Raw genomic sequence first — 23,034 nt, forward strand, 5'->3', positions numbered from 1 at the left:
AAACCCAACAATATCAAGATTTTCCAACACTTAGAAACGTCTGTCTAAAGGCTTATGAATTAAACTCGATTATTTAATAAACACCTCATACAGTTCTTACAACGTGCCTGCCAACTTCAGTTAGGTAGGCATGAGGAGCGAGGATTGGAACCCAAATCTTCTGACACTAGTCTTAGGCTTTATCCCTCCAGGCTCTGGTGCTTGGGAATCACAGGAGGCCTCATTGTTCCTGAGAGCTCAATTCTACAATAGTTATCTGTGTCTGCAACAAAGAAGAGGCAGGCAAATCAATAGCGGTTTTCAGCTCCGGATGCATATTTGATTCACTCGAAGCACTTTTTAAAAATGTCCTTACCAGGACCTCACCAGGAGAAAATCTGTTCAATTAGTTTTCAGTGGTGCGCTAGTATTTTTAATCTGTTGAAGAGGAATGTTATTCCAAATCAGGGGTTATCAAGCTTTTTATGTTCACTGGACCCTTGGCACAAATCTCCAATCTCTCTGACCGGTAATGTGTGACAGGTGTGTGAGGTCTTGGCCCACACCACAAACCGCCTCTTGGGTTTTGGTGAAATCTCTGTTATCCCTAGTGCAAAAGTAGACCACCCCATCCTTCCAGGAAGAAGCATTTAAGAAAGAGAGAACTAAAATTGGCCTGGGGAGTGTTGGTGGAGGGAGTGCTGGATTTACAAATAGTGGCTGTGTTTCTTCCATGTGATTTCCAGTTTTAAATTTAACTGATGTAGCCAATCTCACGCACCAAATAAATTTGTCGAAAATTCTCCTATACTGCACAGTTGGCAATCGAAAACTTCTACACACACGCGTTCTTCTCTCTTGAATCCCACGCGTCTCCAGAGCAGGGCCAGGGAGCCTGGCACAGCTGGGACGCAGCCGCTCCAACTCGCCGAGCTCTCACGGCGACCCGGGGCTCCAGCTGAGCCGAGGGCCGGGCTCCACAGCTGCAAACTCGCAGCAGCTGGAGACACCCAAACGCCCGCGTGCCCCTCGCCGGAGCCGTGGCCGAGAGGAGGACACGCTTCCAACCCGGGGCGCCGGTAAAGCCTGGGACCGCGACAGGCGACTCAAAGATTACACCGCCCTCCGCCACCCTCGACCGCGCACCCGCACGAGCCCCCGCACCCCGGTAAGCCCGCGCCGCGCGAGTTCCAGTCCGCCCAGGTGCGAAGGGCGCTGAGCCGCCCCGGCCGCGCCGCTCGGCCCCGCCCACCAGGGACCCGCTCGGCGCCCGAGTGGGCCGGCGGCACGTCAGTCAGGCGCCGGGGGCGGGGTCCGGGAGCGCCCGTCCCCCCCACCCGGCTATAATGTCTGGTCCCGGCGGGCGGCGGGCGGCGGGTGGAGGTGTGCGCCTGGGCAAGGGTGAGGCTGAGGGCGCGCGGAGCTCCTGGCAGCTGCCGGCCGGCGGCGACTCGCGGACGGGAGGGAGGGAGGGAGGAAGGGGCGGGCGGTGGGATGGAGGGCACTCGGGGCTGCCCGGGCTCCGCTCACCCCAACTCCCGAAGGTGCTGCTTCCCACCTTCACCTCCTCGGACGCGGGCAGCGGTGGTGTCAGGGGACCTGACAGTACAGCGCTGAGCCGAGCTGGGGACGTCCACAGCCCTTCCCGCCTCTGTTCTCAGCTTTGTTATTTGTGTTCATCTCCAGAACATGGACTTCGTCCGCCTCTGGCTAGGGCTGCTGCTGCCTTTGGGGGGTGCGCTGGACTTCGGCTACCACCACCAGGAAGAGATGGAAGCGTTTTTGAAGAATGTGGCCCGAAACTACAGTTCTATCGCTCGCTTACACAGTGTTGGGAAGTCTGTGAAAGGTAGGGTCCGTCTCGTGCACTTGCCCAGACCCCCAGTCCTCGCTTTCCTTCATTCATTAAATACACCTTAGCTTCCTGTCCCCTTTCCTTGGAGCTACTCAGAGGAGCTCCAAGAGGGCAAGTTGGTGCCTTGCGTGTTGGTTGGTTTCTGCTTTTGTGTGTTGTGTTGTTTTATTTTGCAAGGGAAGTAGTAGGAAGACCTGAATTTTAGTAGACGTTTCTGCTGTCATTCAGTGTCTTTGAGTCTTGTTCTTTTTCCCTCTTGCAGGCACTAGTTGCTTGAGGTGTGTATTTTGTTTTTTTCTTGGTAGGTAAATTTATGTCAAGAAGGTGTCCGTTTATCCATCGCAGCTTTCCCCTTTTGTTGGCTTCTTTAAATACGATTTGGACTGTTAGTATCATTTTGGTTTTTTCAAAGTCTCCTTCAAGCTAAAATCAGTTCTGTTGGCGAGATTTCTGTTGTGTATAATCAGCCCTATGCATAAAGTGATGCAAAACTATCGTTTTATACGTTTCTTTACGTTAAATAGTACCGTTGGTAAGATTTGTGTTATGCGTAATTAGCCCTCTGGCTTAAAGTTATGCAAAAAAGTGACTGATACTGATTAAAGGCTCTTTTAAGATTATCTATTTGGATAAGACAATTGCTGGATAATATGTTAGCAATGATTGGGACTAGCATTTTCACATTTATCATTTAATTGCTTTATTGTTTTAATTTAGAAATTATATATTAAATATAAATAACTGTATATTAAGTCTCATTTTGATAGACAAGGAATTTGAATCGGAGATACTAAGTATTTTGCTCAGGCTCACCAGATGGTAGATTTTATAACCAGGATTGGCATTCAGATCCTTCTACTTAAAGGCGTAAATATTTTGGGGATAAGTCAAATACTTTATCAAACATTGTTATTTTTTAATCTTTTTATATTGCTACCCCGGAAGAGATTACCTGAAAACTTAATGCTTAAATCAAAAGTTTTGTTAAGTTTATGCTATTTGGAGCTCCTCTCTTTATAAAGTGTATTCAAACTCTACCTAGATTTCAGCTCTGAGCTTTTGAACCAGGGAGAGTCTCTTAATTACCATATTTTCAAGAAAAAAAATTAGTCATGGTTTTTTTGTTAAAGAAGACCTATTATACAAATTTACTTACATCCAATGCAAAATAAAAAATGCTGGGTCATGTGTGTAATGGTATCTTTGTTTTCAAACAACATTGCCAAAGAGTTGGTGCCAGAATTACTCTGTACTGCTCTATAATCCAAATTACGAAGGCTGGATGTGTAAGAAATTGTACCTTGAATGAGGATATGTATTCAGCCTTTTGAAATCATTTCCCCCTAGGGTTCAAGAAGACCAATTTTAAAATATCTAAGAATACTAATTATATTAATAAAGCAAATACCTTGAGTTATTGTTCTGCCATCATTTAAACCACAAGATGATGAGGGTGTTATTAATTTTAAGTACTAAATGATTTGGCAAGTTTTTATGTTTTCAAGCACAAAGTGCTTGTGAAAGAAAATTGGAGAATCTCTTCATAATGTGAACCAGGTCCTCTGATCCATCTTGCATGATATCAGATGACCGTGACAGTGAAAGCCACTAGGCTCCCCCCCCCCCCACCAACTTTGTATGCACTCTTATGGGTAAAGGACTGAGACATTATCCTGTAAAAATAAAATCTGACACTAGTCATCAAATGTTTGTGTTGAATATATTGTTCTGTGTATTGATTAGGAAAAAGTTTCCAGGGGGTGGGTTAAACTGTACACTGTATCACTCACTGCATGTTTTCATGACCATTGAAAACCAGTGCTCATTTGTTGGTGCTCTTTTCACTAGATAGGCAGTTTTCCCTAGCTGTCCCGCCCTCTGGTATAGGATAGTCTGCTTAGCAAACAGCCTTTATGATATGTGTTATTTAATTTATTATGAACCTGGGCAATCTACCTAGAAGAGAAAGGAATATTCCTACCCAGTCAAATACATTTTTAGCTTTTGTAAATGCACATTGAGTGGATTTTTGTTTTAATCATGAATCCCATTCTGCTTTTCTTCCCTCAATTCACATTTTTTCATTACATATCTCTATGAACTGACAAGGTCTGCAGAGGTAAATTGGTTGCTGTATAGTGTTTTATCCTCTTGGTTATAGGAATTGTCTTAGTCATTTACCTTTTGGGGCCATCTATATGGTTCTGATGATCTAGTATAAACAACAATGCTTTAAAAGCATTGATACGTCATGATGATTACCTTCCATTATAACTGGTGCTTTTCTTTTAAGTTTTTTATTTTGAAAGCTTGAAACCCACACAAAAGTTGAACACACATATATCCTTCACCCAGATTCAGCCATACTAGACTGACCATATTTCATTTGAACCTTTTGGAGGAAACCGCATGACCTAATGACCTAGTAAAATCTTAGGTGAAACGAGAGAAGCAACTCCAAAAACTGACAACCAAGTTGAGAAAAATTAGAAAAGGTACGATATTTATTGGTTTATTCATTCCTCCATTTAGTTAAGCAAACATACCCCCCCCCTTTTTTTTCCACTCCTAACCCCCTCTGTCTAGTATGATGCTGGCACATATTCAGTAATTTTAATCCTTTTTTTTTTTTAATTTTTTTTTAGATTTTATTTATTTATTTGATAGACAGAGATCACAAGTAGGCAGAGAGGCAGGCAGAGAGAGAGAGAGAGAGGGGAAAGCAGGCTTCCTGCCGAGCAGAGAGCCCAACTCGGGGCTCGATCCCAGGACCCTGGGACCATGACCTGAGCTGAAGGCAGAGGCTTTAATCCAACTGAGCCACCCAGGTGCCCCAATCCTTTTTTTAAATGAACTGAATGTTTGCTGAGTGAAATCTTTGTGAAGTAGGCAAAGTTGTGTGCCATTCATTGCCTACTGTTAGGTAGCCCCCTTTAAAGGACAAATGTATTTATTGTGGATTTCCCCAACAAGCCTCTCCACACCCCCCAGAGTTAGTTCTAGGACTGTGCATGTGTATGTATGTATGTGGGGTTTTTTTTCTGCCACTTCTTTTCTTCTCTTTTCTTTTTCTTTTTAAAGTTTTTAATTCCAGTTAATATACGGTGTTATATTAGTTTCAGGTACAATATAGTGATTCAGCGCTTCCATACATTACCCAGTGCTCATAACAAGTGCACTCCTTAATCCCCCTCAGCCCATTTCACCCATCCTGCACTCGCCTTTCTGCTCCTCGTGTAACTATCAGTTTGTTTTCTATAGTTAAGAGTCTGTTTCTTCATTTTGTCTGTTTCCTTTTGTTCATTTGTTTTTTAAATCCAACCTATGAGTGAAATCATAGGGTATTTCTCTTTCTCTGACATTTTGCTTACCATTATACTCTATCCATGTCATTGTAAGTGGCATGATTTCATTATTTTTTATGGCTGAATAATATTTCATTTTGTGTGTTTGTGTGTGTGTATAAATATACATACCACATATTCTTTATCCAATCATCAATCAGTGGACACTTGGCTGCTTCCATATCTTGACTATTGTGAATCATGCTGCTATAAATATAGGGGTACATGTATACCTTTGTATTCTTTGGGTAAATATCCAGTAGTAAAATTACTGGATGGTAGGGTAGTTCTATTTTTAACTTTTTTTTTAAAGATTTTATTTATTTATTTGACACAGGGAGAGAGAGAGAGAGAGAGAGAGAGAGATCACAAGTAGGCAGAGAGGCAGGCAGAGAGAGAGAGGGGGAAGCAGGCTCCCTGCTGAGCAGAGAGCCTGATGTGAGGCTCTATCCCAGGACCCTGAGATCATGTCCTGAGCGGAAGGCAGAGGCTTTAACCCACTGAGCCACCCAGGCGCCCCTATTTCTAACTTTTTGAGGAACCTTCATACTGTTTTCCGGAGTGACTGTGCCAGGCTGTGTTCCCAGCAGTGAATGAGTATTCCTTTTTCTAGTTTTAGGACCATTTAAGATGAGATTTTCTACCATCTCCATTTTTAAGAATTCTTTTTTGTTTTAAGACTTGTGCTAAGTCTAACCTTTACTTTATCTGAATAAAGAAGGTTGCAAAGGGCAAGGAGTAGATAATAAAAATCTGTTATCAAGTGCTTTCCATATTATATGTTTTAATACATTATTTCAATCACAGTGACTCTTGAGTAGGTATTGTTATTCTTGTTTACAAAACAGGTCAAATGATGCACAGGGAAGTTAATTAACTTGCTGAAGATCACACAGCCAGTTAAGTGTTAAAGGATTCAAATGCAGATCCATGATTCTCCCAAGCCCATCTCTTTGACATTTAAAGAAGCAGTTTGGCACAGATCTAGATGATTAGGAGGAGAATGACGTTGTTAGTGAAGGGTTTCAGAGTCCTGTTTGGGGCACATGTGATTTGAAAGCATAGCTTCTGCCATGGATTGATAGCTGTGTTGTCCATGATGGTAGTCATTAGTCACCTGGATATTGAGCAACTGGAATGTGACTAAAGAGAACTGAGATGTGCTAAGAGTGATTTTTGTAGACTTAATACAAAAAAGTAAAATAATAATGTTTTTATGCTGATCACCTGTTGAAATGACAACTTAGAACTATAGGTTAAAATTATTTTTAAAATTTCACCTGCTTTTCACTTCTGTTAGTGTGGTTAGAAAATTTTAAAATTATATGATTTGCATTATATGTTTTGATTGGGCTCTGCTGACCTAGAGAGAAGTTTGGTAGTAACTTTCTTCTTAGTACAAAAGGAATTTAAGTTCATTTAGAAAATTTGGAAGATAGAGCAAAGCACCAGGAAGAAAATTAAAATCTTATCACCATACAAAGAAAACAGTTAGTAGACTAAAATTACTATGTGTACTGTTCTGTGCCTTTCTCCCCCACAGTAAGCCAATTATCTTGTTTGTCCATGCAAACATGTTATTTCTAAAACTTGATTTTAGGGGCACGTGGGTGGCTCAGTGGGTTAAGCCTCTTCCTTCAGCTCAGGTCATGGTCCCAGGGTCCTGGGATGGAGCCCCGAGCCCGCAAGCAGCCGGCGGGGGGCGGGAGGGGGGTGTCTCTGCTCAGCAGGGAGCCTGCTTCCCCATCTCTCTCTGCCTACTTGTGATTTCTCTCTATCAAATAAATAAATAAAATCTTAAACAAACAAACTGTATTTTAATGCCTGCTTTGTGTCTTACCAATGGATATCCTAGTTTTTATTTAACTTCTATCCCATTGATGGACGTTTGTTTCTAAACTTTTCCTGTTACAAACCGTGCCAGAGTAGACCTCTTCATAGGGAAGACGGCAAAAATGGTCGGAACACGGGCTTTGGAACCACAGTAAGAGCAAATTCTAGATCCTTTACTCTGTAGCAATGTGTCCTGGAGTTGTTGGACAATTCCTGGCACATAGAAAGTGCTACATAAAAGCCACTGCTAGGGATACAGTAGCTGCTGTTAGGGAAAAATTTCCAAATTACCAGGTCTTAAGCAGTTTTATATATTTGATACGTGTAACCAAACTGCTGTCCCAAAAAGATTGTATTGATTTTCATAATCTCACAAGAAATGTAAGCTAAAAAGAAAACCACTTCTCTAAATCTATTAGTCATAAATCAGTACTGGCATTAGGGTTTTAAAAGATTATTATAGTATTTGTCAAAGAGCACAATGTGTTGGTCATACAAGATGAATCCGTTGTGGAGATCTGCTTTACTGCATGGAGCCTACAGTTAACAATACTGTATTGTATGCTTAAAAATGTGCCTAGACGGTAGATCTTATGTTGCATTCTTAAAATAATAGCATAATAATAAAGACTATTGAAGTGTCTATTTTTCACTGTTTAATGTATAAAGGAAGATTTATTTCTCATGCTTTTTCCCCAACAACATTCACCTTCACATATTCAACAGATACTAATTGTATTACCTTGCCAGGGACAATACCATTTCAGATTCTACCATTCTAGTAATCTACCTAGAAATGGGTTTAGACTCCTGCCCCGAAGAGCCATGTACAGTGTTCTCCCACACAGATCTCTCATTGTTTACTGCCCTTGATGGGGTAGATTTTAGCTGGTGATTTGCCCTCAGAAAAGAACATTGTATGTAAAACTTTGCCACAACATTTGGTTTTCTGTCACGCTTTGTTCATTTCCAAGTGTGATCATAAAGCTAGTTTGCTTGGGATCCTTTATTAAATGCTCATTTTTATTTTTATTATCATCACTATTGTTATTATTATTTATTTTTATTTATTTTTTGAGAGAGAGAGCACGTACACAGAGGGGCGGGGGCAGAGGGAGAGAGGAAATCTTAAGCAGGCTCCCTGCCCAGCTCAAAGCCCAGCATGGGCTCGAACTCATGACTCTGAGATCACGACTTGAGCTGAGATCAAAAGTCTGATGTTTAACCAACTGAGCCACCCAGGCACCCCTAAAATGCTCATTATGATGTAAATATGACATCGAGGACCAAATATCAAAACTATTAAAATCTAAGAATTTAGCTGTAAAACACATTTGTGATTTAAAGTTATAATGGCTTGGCAAAACTTTGTGGTTCTTGAAAAGTTTGAAATGCAAAGTCCTTTTCTGAAACATCTACAACTATCAGCCTTGTTTATCACCATTCAGGGTTTCTTAAAGATACTGCCTTTTAAGATACAGAATGAAAAAAAAAAACAGAACGGATTTAGATTTACCCTACATTTGTGGTATGATATCTTAAAAGAGGGAATTGAAACAGAATATCCAAAAAGTAACATAGAATTTTACTTGCTTCTATCTAGTAACAGTTTTGATTCCAGATCTCAAATCTCTCTAAACAGCAATACTCTAGGGACGAGTGGCATATGGAACTTTTTAAAAAATAACATCAAGCAACTTTTACTGTTTGCCTGATACTTTACACATTATGTATCACCTGATCATTCTAACAAAGGTATGAAATACTGTTATTATCCTCCAATTTACATATGAAGAATTGAGATTAAGTGAATTATACATAGTAAATGACAGAGGAACCAAATTATCAGTAAATGAAACCAATGTGTGTCTTGTGCCAAATTTTGAACGTTTTTCACTCTGAAATTTCTCCAGTTAAGTTTTTCTCTGTCCCCTTTTCTTACCTCCTCCACCTTGTATTTCCCGCACCCCATCTTGCCTCTGACCCTTGATTCTGAAAAAGTTGACGCGCATCCTCTAACATCCAAGAAAAGTCCTATATTAAATTTTTTTAAAATGTGTTAAGTGCTCTTCTGTGGAATTCCTTGACCCCTCTTAAGGTATTCAGTTTCATCTAAAGCAGTTTGGATTCCATCTTTTGTTGTAAAGATAAATTTTTTCTATAAGCCAAAACTCTTTGAGTATGAGGCAAAAGGAGACGTCTGAGATTCTGGTTTGCACACATATGGGAGGGACATCCACCCACCAAAATGCCATCTCTTTAGAGAACAGTGATTCTCATTAAGAGCAGTACCGCCCCCTAGGGGGAATTTTGGAAATGTGAGGGGGAGGTTTAGGCGATAACTTAAAAGTCTCTGGAGGGGGAACCCTACTGATGCATTCTTCTGATCTCGTCAGCAATGCATGAATAGTTATGCAGAGTAAAAAATAATTGTCACCCACATTTTCTAATGCCCTCTAGGTGAAACACCAGAGCCTAAAACCAAACTCTGTTTTATGTGCAAATAAAAATACTTTTCCCACAGTTTTAATATATACTGAGCTTTCCAGGAACGTAACTGTATGTAAACCGAGTGAAAATTCTCTTTTCCATAGCTCTGAACTGGACTGAGAGGGATTTCACATTCATAAAATCCTCACACCAGTGACTACCGCCCTGAATCCATCTGCCTTTGTAACAGATAGGTTCATGGTGACTCTCAAGGATAGGTACAAGCATCTGACTTTCTCATGTCTTCTTATGGCTCCTGCCCCAGGTTTTACCTGCTGATACCATGTTTGATTATAAGTTGTTTCCCTTTTATTTCTGTTTTATATACTCTGAATGCTATATTGATCGTTTTGAATTTATCTACATAAATGTGTTTTCTGTGAGTGATATGCCAGCATGGTAAAGGAGGAGTTGCAAAATATTGGGCATGAAAAAAGAGGCATAAACTGATGGTGCTGGGAGCTGTTGAAATAAAATCACAGACCTAGATTCAAGTTCATGTAGCCAGCATCCAAAAGGTGTTTGATCTCTCTTTGTAATCAATGAACAGGCAATCGTGTCTGGAGGCAACACCACGGTGGTGACCGTGATATCTGAGTTGAGCAATAAACACTGCCATTCATCCTGTTTCCTGCTTTCAGTTTGTGTATCTAGAATGTCCCTTTCTTTAAGAGTAAGATTAAAAAGAACTCTAAAGTAAAAAAAAAAAAAAAAAAAATTTAAAGATGATTTCAGACATCAACTGGCACCTGGGTTAGGAGAAGGGCCATTAAAGCAAATCTTTCTATTTAGTGATTTGAAGCAACTGGTCTTCTTCCTGGCTCCACAGTGATTCAATGTAACAGAATAGTCGTTTGCTGAGTTCATCGGTCCTAATTTAAGTTTGGTTGAAAGGAAGCAGACATGAGTTGCACATTGAGAATGTTTCTCATCTCTGTGTTGCAAGGACTGCTGCATGTCAGATGTTTTAAAGTACAAATTTTCTGGTCTGTGACCCTTGTCGTAGTAGCTTCAACAAGCTCAGCTGGAGGGCTTAGTCTCCACCGCATCAGAAAAAGGCTGCCAACTTCAAACAAATTGCCTTCAAACTGCTCCACAGCCTTATCAAGAACTTACCCAGGGCTGAAGATAACAGCCTTCATGGTGGGTAGAAAGGCAGTAACAGTCTGCTTATGTACTGAGAGGGTTTACCCTTCCACAGAGTCTAGTAAAAGAAACCAACGAGATCCCTCTTCTGTTTAAGTAAAGAACTTTCCATTTGTTGCTTTCCCAGTTTTTTAATTCCGCTGATAGAAATCTCTGAGGAAACTAGAACCACACTTGAGCAAAACTGAAGTCACATGAACAATTATCCAAATACATGCCTCAGATAGCTTTCTGACAAAGCACACAAGTATGTTACGAATACAGTCAGACGAAATGTAGTACAATGTCCCATTTTTAGAGTGGGAATGGATGTCACAGACCCTGTGATCCCTCATTCAGTTCTTCACGGCTTAGTTCAAAATGTTAATTCCTCCTGGAAGCCTTTCTCCAGTCCCCTGGGTGGACTTAGCATCTCCCTGGACCCCTTTTCCTGAGCAACTTTGGGGGCTCTAGCTATGTTGCCCCTGGGGGCAGGGATCAGGCTGTGTTCATCTTCATATCCTAAGCCCGGATGTGTCCTTATTAAAGGGCAAGCACTCTCGGGGTCAAAGCTGGAAAGTTTTTCCATGCATAGTAAGTGAGACATGAATGTATAGCATATAGTCATGTGATTATACTATGTGAGTATATAGAATATATATTTTTATATGTGCTTTCATGTATTCACATTTATCATATGTAACTTTGGTATATAACTTTACAGGTTTTATTTTTTATTTATTTGACAGACAGAGATCAGAAGTAGGCAGAGAGGCAGGCAGAGAGAGAGGAGGAAGCAGGCTCCCCGCTGAGCAGAGAGCCCGATGTGGGGCTCGATCCCAGGACCCTGAGATCATGACCCGAGCCGAACGCAGAGGCTTAATCCACTGAGCCACCCAGGGGCCCGTAGTATATAACTTTATATTGCTACATAAATTGTATGTAGTAAGGACTGCAGTCTCTCAAGTATTTTTGTGGTATTTTTATGGTATTCAACTGAATTTCTAAGCGTAATAGAGAGTCTGAAGTTTATCTGAAATTTGACTCCATGTGCATCTAGTATTATTAAGGTGGAAATAAATCCAATTAAAAAGTAATGGGAAGGGGCGCCTGGGTGGCTCAGCAGGTTAAAGCCTCTCTGCCTTCGGCTCAAGTCATGATCCCAGGGTGCTGGGATGGAGCTCCGCATTGGACTCTGCTCCGAGGGAAGCCTGCTTCCTCCTCTCTCTCTGCCTGCCTCTCTGCCTACTTGTGATCTCTGTCTGTCAAATAAATAAATAATCTTAAAAAAAAGTAATGGGAAAACTATTGAATTGCTGTTATTTTATAGCAAATAATATAAATTGGAGAGGTAGATGCCATAGCTCCAGAGAAGTCACTAGAGTGTTGGAGATGGCAGCAGGGACCTGAGTGTCTTTCAGGTGGTGAAAGGCATGATTGAATTACCCTCACAAGCCTAGAGTGGTTCTGTCCCCCTAGCCCTTGGGTCCCCCCAATCAAACATATATTAAGAGCGAGTAAATATAGGAGATACGCATGCTGCTCCAGTAAGGAGTTTGAGTAAATATGCCTTGCTTTATTTGAAGAGTGCAAAGGTAACTTAAGTGTCTATTTAGAGAATTTAAAAAGAGAAGAAAAGAATCCTGTGATGAAACCTGCTCTCTACCCCACACGGTTGAGCAGAATACGGAAACCCTTTAATTCAGTGACTTTTCTCCATCCACACACCAGAATGTTGTACAGATTTAAGATGAACACAGCTGACACGTTTAATTATTCTTGCTTCAAGTGGTTCAGAAAGACACAGGTTTTGGAAATTCACAAGTAGATAAACTGTCGAAGAACCTTCACTTTAATTTTTAGATCTACTAAATTTTCATTCCCTTGTCCACTGTTGATAACTCAGTCAGGCCACCCATTAAAATTCTCTTGAAGGCAGGGGGTGGTAGTCCCTCTTGTGAGTATAGACACCTGGAGATGTGTAGAGCGCACAGACCATTTTTTTAAAGATTTTATTAATTTATTTGAGAGAGAGGGGACAAGCAGCGGGGAGGGGCAGAGGAAGAGAGAGAGAAGCAGACTCCCTGCTGAGCGCAAAGTCCTATGAGGGGCTCCATCCCAGGACCTGAGATCACAACCTGAGCCTAAGGCAGATGTAAACAACTGAGCCACCCAGGCGCCCCTGCACAGATCATTTTAACATGCAGCAATTCAATAGTTTCCCCATTCCGTTTTAATTAGATTTATGTACACCTTAATAATACCAGATGTACATGGAGTTAAATTCCAGATAAAGGCTACTCAGTTGGAGACTGTATTTTTTTTTTTTTCTATTACCCTTAGTAACTCAGTTGAATAATCTTACCATCCTAGAGATAAGCCTAGCTGGTTTATCATTCGTTACTGGTAAGTTCTTTTCCCTTTTTTAAGAAACAGAAAGCTAAATTGGGATATACCACATTCCGGCTTTAATCAACAGTTTATTGGGCTTGGTTATCTTTTTAAGTTTTAAGAACATGTACTTTTAAGTGCACAGAATGTTTTTATGGGATCTATAGCACACACTAGTTCCAGGTGCAGACGTGGGCAACAATTGCATAGGCCTCGAGGTGGACAGGGCTATTGAGTCGTACTGGGTGAAGCTGGAGAGGTGTGCGGGGCGGGGGGGGGGGGTGGGGGGGTGGGTGGGGGGACAGGTCTCTATAGAGTACTTTGCAAGTCAATTCAAGCATGGAATGTTCGATTCTGTTCTGAGGATAATAGGGAACCACTGGAGGGTTTTAAGGACTGTAATATATAAACTGAGGTAGGTTTAAAAAAAATAATAACTTCAGCTGCTGAACAGAGAATTAAAAAGGCGCAAGTAGGGGTGCTCGGGTGGCTCAGTGGGTTAAAGCCTCTGCCTTCGGCTCAGGTCATGATCCCAGTGTACTGGGAATGAGCCCCGCATCGGGCTATCTGATCAGCAGGGAGCCTGCTTTCTCCTCTCTCTCTGCCTGGCTCTCTGCCTACTTGTGATCTCTGTCTGTCAAATAAATAAAAAAATAAAATCTTTAAAAAAAAAAAAAAGGGCGCAAGTATAGAAGCAGAGAGAATAATCCAATTATAGTCAGGCAAATGGTGATGGCGGTGATTTTGATTAAGAAAATGGAAGGAAGTATAAGGATTAGAGATTTGTCTCAGAAATAAAACCAACAATACTTGCTAATAGATTGGAAGGGAAGAGGAATATCAGGAGAAAAAAAATCCAAGAATGACCTTTAGCTTTTATGCTTGGCCAACAGAGTGTGGGAGGTATTATTGACCAACATAGAGATAACTAGAAAAAGGCAAGTTTGGGCTGAAATCAAGAGTTCTGATTTAGACACTTTTTTTTTTTTAATTTTTATTTATTTATTTGACAGAGACACAGCGAGAGAGGGTACAGAAGCAGGGGGAGTTGGAGACGGAGAAGCAGGCTTTCCGCTGAAGAGGGAGCCCAATTCGGGGCTCAATCCCAGGACCCTGGGACCACGACCCGAGCTAAAGGCTGACGCTTAATGACTGAGCCACCCAGGTGCCCCTAGACAACTTTTTATTATAAGTTTGAAGTCCTTAGTAGACATCCAGTGGGGATGTCCAGTAGTTGGGTTTAGGGGAAAGGTTGGCTAGAGAAATAGACAGATACACTTGAGGGTTGTCAGTATATGGATGGTATTAAAACCCATGGAACTGAAAATAATCTAACAAGCAAGTGAAGCTAAAAGCAGGCCAGAATAGAGCACTAGGGCATTATGCCATTTAGAGTCTGGTAAAGATAGAAGCTGGTGAAGGAGATGAAAAGAAAATCAGCAATAACTTAGGAGGAAAAGGAAGAGTTGGGATCATAGACCTCAAGGAAGGTCAGTAGCTCAAGAAGGAGGCTATTTTGGGGTCCCTTGACCACCCACTGGTGAATTGCTAGAAGGACTCACAACTCAACATGACTACTCAGAGCTAAGGTTTTTGTTTGTTTGTTTGTTTGTTTTAAGATTTAATTAATTTATTTGAGAGAGAGCAAACGAGCATGAGCAGAGGGAGATGGAGGAGCAGACTCCCCACTGAGCGGGGAGCCCTACACGGGGCTTGATCCTAGGACCCCGGGACCATGACCTGAGCCAAAGGCAGATGCCCAACCGACTGAGCCACCCAGACGCCCCAGAGCTAGGGTTTATTAAACAAAGGGTATGGTGTTGGAACAGCCCGATAATGGTGACCTACATGGGCAGAGACCTGAAGGGTCAGCAGCAGCTTCTTCGCGGTCTCTCTGTGAGGGCCCCACAGCTATGTGTTTCTCTCCAGCTGTGAACTGTACATCCACCCAGGGAAGCCCACTCAGGTCGTGGCAGTCCAGAGCCATTCAAGGGTGCTGATCACATCTCTATGGGGCCATCCAGAGTGCAGACTCCTACAGGCTACCTGGTATACCTCATGAATCTCTTGTTTACTTTAAACAGTGCTTTTGGCTTGGTTCATCCTGACCTACTACTGACTTGAGGGTACAAAATAACATCATTAATTAGTGAACATTTCAGGAATATAGTGCTGGGTGTTTGGTTAAGGGTCCTTACTGCCACTGCAGGCGTTCCCAGAGATAAGCAAGGGGTGAGTAAAACAGACAGGCCGTTTTAACTCTTTCCTTGCTGAGGTCTTGGTTAACCAACCATGTGGAATGCTGCTGTAACTGAAAAGCCAGAGCCAGGAAGTGGAATTAAATAAATTGTTTTTCTCTAGACCTATTTATTCCAAGGATATTTATTGAATGCCTAATATAATTTGTGGCGTGTGCTAGCATAAGAATATAGAGGTAAAGAAGTTAGACTTGGTCCCTGACCTGGTGGGGTTGACAGCCTGAGAGGTGAGTAGGAGGGAAGAGATCCCCCAGGAGATACAGGTGTGAGTGGCCCTGTGGGAGCCACGGCAAGGAGACGCATGTTGGCCGAGTCCTGCAGGCGTCCAGGAGGAAGGGGGAAGGCGAGGCAGTAAAATAGTGTGTTCAGAGGCCTGGTGGTGGAGGAGCATATTGACCTTGAGGAACATTCAAATTCAAAGTTCGGTGTGGCTGGAGGGGAGAGAGGAGGCGAGGATGGGAGGATCAAGGAGAACCTTGTACACTTTGTTGAAGACTTTTGGCTTCATCTGGGAGGAGCCATAATCATCCAAAGGATTCACGCCTGATCGGAAAATGACACATTTGTTTTCTTGATTGGAAACTTTCTGATAACTTTACATTTCATTTTGCATCACAGTAAAAATACCCTTTAAGAGATAAGGTGGAACAGCTATTTCTGGGAGGAAAAAAAAATGAGAAAATGCAAACCCACCAGACTGAGTAAATCAGGACACCAATAAAATGTAATATCAAATCCATAAACATAACAGTTCCAACAACTGTCAGTGTGGAAAGTTCTGATTAAATCCCATAATTGGACTGAACTATTCATTTAAACCTTAAAGATTATTTTTTACAATACAGTTTACTAGAAACATTTCAACAGTGTATGACACATACTATCTTTTTGTCCTCGTAGAGCACAAATCACATGAGAGGGAAGGATTTTTTTTTTTTTTTTTTTTTTTGAGAGAGAGCGTGAGAGGGGAGAAGGTCAGAGGGAGATGCAGACTCCCCGTGGAGCTGGAGCCCAATGTGGGACTCGATCCTGGGACTTCAGGATCATGACCTGAGTGAAGACAGTTGCTTATCCAACTGAACCACCCAGGCACTCTGAGAGGGAAGGATTTTTTTAATGAGTTTTGGAGGTAGTTCTGTGTATGCTAAACTTACAGAGAAACTGATAAATGTTACACCTAGAATTCAAAGAGAAATGCCAGAATATGTAGAAACAGATACTTTTTTTTCCAGCCGTATTGAGATATAATTGGTGTCTAACATTATGTAAGCTTAAAGTATAGAAATGATTTGATATGCACATATTATAAAATGGTTGCCATAATAAGATTAGTTAACACCTCTTTTACCTAACATTAGTACTCTTGTGGAGGTGGTAAGAACGGTTAAGATCCACTTTCAGCAACTTGAAAAGTATATAATATATAATAAAGTATTGTTAACTATGGGGCATGCTGTACATTAGATCTCAGAACTTATTTGTCTTATAACTGGAAGTTTGTACCATTTAATCAATGTTTCCCCATTTCCCACACTTCCTGGTTCTTGGCAATCACCAGTCTCCTCTGTTGCTATGACTTTGGCTTTTTAGATTCCACATCAAAATGAGATTATAAAATATTTATCTTTCTGTGTCTGACTTATTTTACGTAGCATAATGCTTTCAGGTTTCAACCATGTTGTCCCAAATGACAGTATTTCCTTTCTTGTGGCTGAATAATACTCCATTATGTATCACAGAAAATTTAATATGTATAATAGGCAATTTAATATATATTATGTATAATAGGCTATGTTATATATAGTAATTTTGTGTGTGTGTGTATATATATGTGTGTGTGTGTGTGTGTATATATATATATATATATATATATATATATGGTTATCCATTCATCCATCTCTGGACATTTAGGTCATTTCCATGTGTTGGCCATTGTGAATAATTCTGCAATGAACATAGGAGTGCAGATACCTCTTAGGGAGAGTGATTTCATTTCCCTTGGACATCTGTATCCAGAAGTGGGATTGCTGGATCATACAGTGGCTCTGGTTTTAATTTTTTTGAGGAAGCGCCATATTGTTCCCCATAATGGCTGCACCGTTTTACATCCCCACCAACAATGCGCAGATACCTTCTACTTAAAAATAATGTGGAGGGGCTTCTGGGTGACTCAGTGGGTTAAGCCTCTGCCTTCGGCCCAGGTCCTGGTCTCAGGGTCCTGGGATCAAGCCCCACATCGGGCTCTCTGCTCAGCGGGGAGCCTGCATCCCCACTGCACCCCCACCCTGCCTGCCTCTCTGCCACTTGTGATCTCTGTCTGTCAAATAAATAAATAAAAAGTCTTCAAAAAAATAATGTTGGGATATTGTTCTTATGAAATACAACCATTTGTATTTCCAGGTGGTAGTAGCAGCACTGAGAGGGAACTCAATCATGGTCTCATTTTCTAGGGAAGCTAAGAGCCGTGAGGATGGGAAATGAAAGAAATGCAAGCGCTGTTTATTGAGCGCCTGTCCCGTACCCATACTGTGCTGGGCCCTTTACAAATTTTCCTCATTTAAGCTGTGTAAAAACTCTGAATTCTTTACATTCCTATTTTCGAGCTGAGAACAAATAGAGCTCAAAGATGAAGCAGTTGATGACCCAAGCTTCTATCTTGGGAGTGGATTTGGGTCATTAACCCACATTTGTGCCTAAGTAATTCATTTATATATTTATTCAAATATTTAGGGAGCTCCTGTTTTCTACCAGGATCTGTAGAAAGGTACAAAGAACAAGGCCTGGACGTTGCTCTTTCCGAGGTGGGGCTGGGGGCTGGGGGCTGGGAGCTGGGGGCTGGGGTCTTGGTATTCAGTCACTGAGTGAGAAAAGCACGGTAACAGGACTATGGAGTTGGGAGGCCTGACCTCCAGGAGGCTATCAGGGAAGCTGATACTCAAACAAAGCTCTGAGTGTTACCAGGTAAACAGGTGAGAGGCTAGAAATTCCAGGTAAAGTGAATGAAAAAACAGACCACAGCCTAGGGGCCTTGGTGGGAAGATAATAAAGTTTTAGAAGGACTTTGTCATCATGGGGCCCTTTTTTTTTGGAAACGGTGATAAATAGGGAAAGTATTTTGACTCCCGTAACTCTTCACTAAAATTGCAATATTTGTAGCCCCAAGGGAATTATGTTTCCATAGGACATTCTGTTCTCTGTCCTTGGGAAAATGTTTAAAAAGGAGTGATAAAGGGTATTTGAGGATTAGTAATAAAGTTCTACACTTTATTGAATGCTTACTATGTACTAGATACTTACTTGTATGCACTGTTTTAAATCCTAATGTCAATATGGGAATTCAGTGGTGTTCTCTGTGTTTCACAGATGGGAAACTAAGGCTTTGAGAAAGATGACATGCCCAAGACACTTTAGCTAGTATGTGACAGGGCTGGGAATTCATACCCAGGTCTGTCAGAACTCAGAGCCCCAGTTGTTCCAGTTTTTAAATGGTCTGTAGCGCCTGGAGGCTCCTGTCGAGGTGGCTTGGAATACTTTCGTGGGTAAGGAAACCAAAGACGGCTTGGGATGCCCTTCCCTAATGCTGAGCAGCTCATCTTTAACTTTTTATTTTTTTATTTTTTTTAAAGATTTTATTTATTTATTTGACAGACAGAGATCACAAGTATAGAGAGAGGAGGAAGCAGGCTCCCCGCTAAGAAGAGAGCCCGATTCGGGGCTCGATCCCAGGACCCTGAGATCATGACCCGAGCCGAAGGCAGGGGCTTTAACCCACTGAGCCACCCAGGTGCCCCTTAACTTTTTATTTTATTTTACTTTTAAAAAAAATATTTTATTTATTTATTTGACAGAGAGAGAGAGAACAAGTAGGCAGAGAGGCAGGCGGGGGTGAGGTGGGGTGGGGAGGCAGGCTCCCTGCTGAGCAAAGAGCCACGGTGTGGGGCTTGATTCCAGGACCCTGAGATCATGACCTGAGCCAAAGGCAGAGGCTTAACCCACTGAGCCACCCAGGCACCCCTCATCTTTAACTTTTTATATTGGATTTTTAAAAATTGGGATAAAGGTCACGTGACTAGTGGTGGGTAGCATGAAAATTACTGCATCAACCATAATACCTTTGCCAAGATAGACTGAAGATGTGCCATCAGCAAGGCAATGTGCCAGGGTCTTTGGTACATGCAAAGAAGTATCAATCCTGCCCTTTGGAACAGAGGTGCCTTACTTACAAAGGGTGTTCAGAGGCTTCTGAAACTGATCAAGACAAGATTGTATCCTGTAGAGAATACTGAATATACTCTGTATATCAAACCAAATGCAGGAGGTTGTATAAATAAGAGTGTCTTGGTTGATCACCTTTGGTTTAGGCAAAAGATCTCAATCTTGACCCTCCCTATGCCCAAATCCTTGCTATGCTCTAGGGAGACACAGTCTGTCTAAGTATCTCAGAATGCTTGGAAACAACTTAACCACCCCTCATGGTTTGCCTGAGTCCAGCATCTCCCCCTCACAACTGATGTTCAGACTCACACGGGCTCAGCTGATGGACAAGGTGGGAAGGGAGAGAGCAGGGGATAGAAACTAGCCATCGGGAACTTTGGATCTTCCAGTGAGCACAGACTAAGATACCTTAGATGCGAAGGCTGCAGGATCCTGGGTAAGGACTGGGCATAAGACATCAAGCCACCTGATGGGCAGGACAGAGTTTTCTTAGCATCCTCATGTCTGGGAGGAGAAGATGGCCATGCAGGATGTCAGCCTCCACCCCTCCCGAAAGTAAGGGTGTCATTGCTGGTCGCCGGGGGTCCCCGCTCGCTGGAGATGGAAGTGAGTTAAGGAAGGGAAACAGAGTAACCTTTCACACTGGGGAAATGAACAGAATCTGAGGTAGTCACACCCTGCCGAGTGCTCTGTAGGCTGGCCACACTGGATGTCCTCTAAGGGATGTCTGGTGAGCTAGCATAAACTTACAGTGCTGTCTAGTGAGAAATCCTTCATTTTTGAGGGGGGAAACGCTAGGGAAATGGAGTGTTACCCAGTTGGAGAAAGTAACTGTCCAGGTGTCTGAATTCCCAAAGATCTTTGACTCCTGGGCACCGCTGCATAATCTCTTAGGTCATAAGTGATAAGTGAGAAGTTGAAAAATGCCTCGTCTCCCATTTATTCTTTTTTTTTTTTAAGATTTTATTTATTTATTTGACAGAGACAGCGAGAAAAGTAACAAAAACAGGGGGAGTAAAAGAGGGAAGAGCAGGCTTCCCACTCAGCAGGGAGCCTGATGTGGCATTCTATCCCAGGACCCTGGGATCATGACCTGAGCCAAAGGCAGACCCTTAACAACCGAGCCACCCAGGCACCCGCATTCACTCTGTTTTATAGAGTCACCTTTAAAACAAGTTCCCATTTGGCAGTCATTATAAAAAATACGTTTTTAAAGTAAGTGGTAGGGTGAAAATTGAGAGTTTAGCAAAGTACTCTTAATTTTAAAAATCTTGATAAGAAAGAGATCTTGGTAACAGGTATTAAAATTGGGGAGCTATCATAATAGGGTGAAGCATCATTTTTATACCCAGATCTGTAAATACAAAGATATTTGAAAATGACAATAAGAGTTTAATAGTGGTTAAGCCTCTGTTATGCTCTTCAGTAATTGATTTTAAACAAGATTCTTAATCTCTTGAGAGCAGGTGAAGCCACCATTCACTGACGGCGTCTTTGTGCTTTCCCTCATTGGGTTTTTGTAGCTCTCTGAGGTAAATACCAGCTGACAGCTTTGGAGACTGACTTGCCAGTGGTTAAGTAACTCGCCCAGGGCCAGAAAATAAGTAGCTGGCAGATGCAGACCAGACCTCTCCTTCGTCAGAGCCTGCCTTCCCCCACCCCTGCAGGTTTCCGCTGGCCTCACTCCTGCCAGCACACCTTGTGACCTGGGCCCTGCAACTTACAGCCTCCAAGCTAGACCCTCCTTTGACAGAAGAAGAATGTGAGGCTGTTGGATGAAGTGATTTGCCCAAGGTCCCCCTCTCGTTAGACTGTGCAGTCCAGATGGGGAAACCAGATATCATATGAAGGCTGTGTCTCTCTATGTAGGGCCCTTGCTTATGATGTGTCTGGCAGAAAAGAGTCAGGGTACGTTGTCAGGTACCAGAAGGCTGATCACATTGGGATTTAGCATATGCATGCTCAGATATTGGATTACAAGCCATCTTTTGCTTAATTGGCTGGTACTTATATACTCGATGATATGAGTGATCATAGAATAAGGGATTTTTTTTGTTTTTGTTTTTCCACTTTTATATTTGCTTTGAAAATTTGCCTCTTTAAGAGGTTTAAAATCATGTTTCACAATAATGTAAATAATGTAGTAATCTTAGGAGAAGACCAACCCATATTTTTATCATTGGCTCTCAGCTGATGAGAACTTTCTGTTCAACAGAGAAACACATCAGCACAAAGTATGTATAAGGATGTAGATTTGCAGCATTATGTATAACAGTAAAAAATGAAAATGAGAGTCCTTGAACTAGTGCTTATTGGATTGTATACATAAAATGATTAAAATGACAAATTTTATGTTTTATCACAATTAAAAAAAAATAATGTAATGTGCCCAAACCATCAGATTGTACACATAATGTGGGTTAATTGAATGTGAATTATCTCAGTAAAGCTATTGAAAAATAAAGCCATATGTTTATCAATAGGGAACTGATTAGATTATGCTATACTCAGTCAATGAAATATTATATAAACTTTATAAAAAAGAATGAAGTGGATTTATGTTTTTGATAGGGAAGATGCCCAGAATATTGTGTAAAGGAAGAAAAACTCACGTCCAAACTTTTTCCTATTCATTTACATATATGTATATGCCCATAGTTTTGTGGGTATCGCTCCCTAAGTATTGTTATGCAACTTGCCTTTCTCACTTATGTGTGTTGGGGGTCGGTACACATAGTATTTATTTTAGGTTCCCCCTGCTATCCAAAATTAGGGCGTTCCTTTGACACCTTTCCTTAGCCCAGTGGGGTAAAGAGAAGAAGCAATTACCATTAATTTGTGTGGAAAATTTTTTGAGTATTCACAGAACCAGAAAATACCTTCACTTAGGGTTTTCTGATACCTTAGGACACCTCTTTCTAACAGATACAGTTCTGTGGTGGCTTGATGCTGAGATGTTGATTGGTGGGCAGGTGGGGGGTGGGGGAGTGGAGGGGATGAGAGAAGGGGGAGGGGGGCTCCCGCTGCTGTTCGGGCAGCCTGCCTCTAACAGCTCTCTGCAAAAGAAATGCTGGATACTGTTTTCTCTTTTTGGCCTTTTTTCATAAAAGCAAAAATGCTACTTCAGATTTCTTTCAGTTAGCAAAAACAGGTATCAATGTAGGTCGTTCATTAAAATGGAGTGGAATAATACAAACTTTGAAAAAGTGGGGGGTAATTGTACTTCACTGTCTTTAGCTGTGTCATACTATTTATGGTTTGATTTCCTCTGAGTTTATTTACCATTTCCATATTGATGAATATTTAGGGTATTCCCAACTTTCAGACATCTCACAGTGTTATAATTGATACCCTTAAACAAGCACGTGGACTCCATAATTCCGCAAGGTAGGCGTTGCTGAGTCAAAAGGTATGTCCACTTTTGTGCTTGGGAGATACTGGCAAATTGCCCTCCAGTAAGACAGATGATTTACATGCCAGCACCCCATGAATATGTACATTTCCCCAATCCTAACCAACACTTTAATTTTTTCCAATCCAAGTC

The 23,034-nt window shown here is 41.7% G+C and overlaps 1 protein-coding gene across 1 annotated transcript in view; it reads left to right on the forward strand.

Annotated features, from left to right (window-relative positions):
- The first annotated feature begins 1,354 nt into the window (after positions 1 to 1,354).
- Positions 1,355 to 23,034, forward strand: part of CPM (carboxypeptidase M) — a 71,689-nt gene continuing 50,009 nt past the window's right edge. Inside the window, exons 1-2 of the mRNA XM_080811025.1 lie at positions 1,355 to 1,380; positions 1,666 to 1,828. Coding sequence (XP_080667151.1) covers positions 1,669 to 1,828 — 160 coding nt within the window. The 5' untranslated portion in view covers positions 1,355 to 1,380; positions 1,666 to 1,668. The remainder of the gene's footprint in view (positions 1,381 to 1,665; positions 1,829 to 23,034) is intronic.

Source organism: Martes martes (genome assembly GCF_963455335.1).
Source record: "Martes martes genome assembly, chromosome: 8".
In the NCBI taxonomy this organism is placed as follows: Eukaryota; Metazoa; Chordata; class Mammalia; order Carnivora; family Mustelidae; genus Martes; species Martes martes.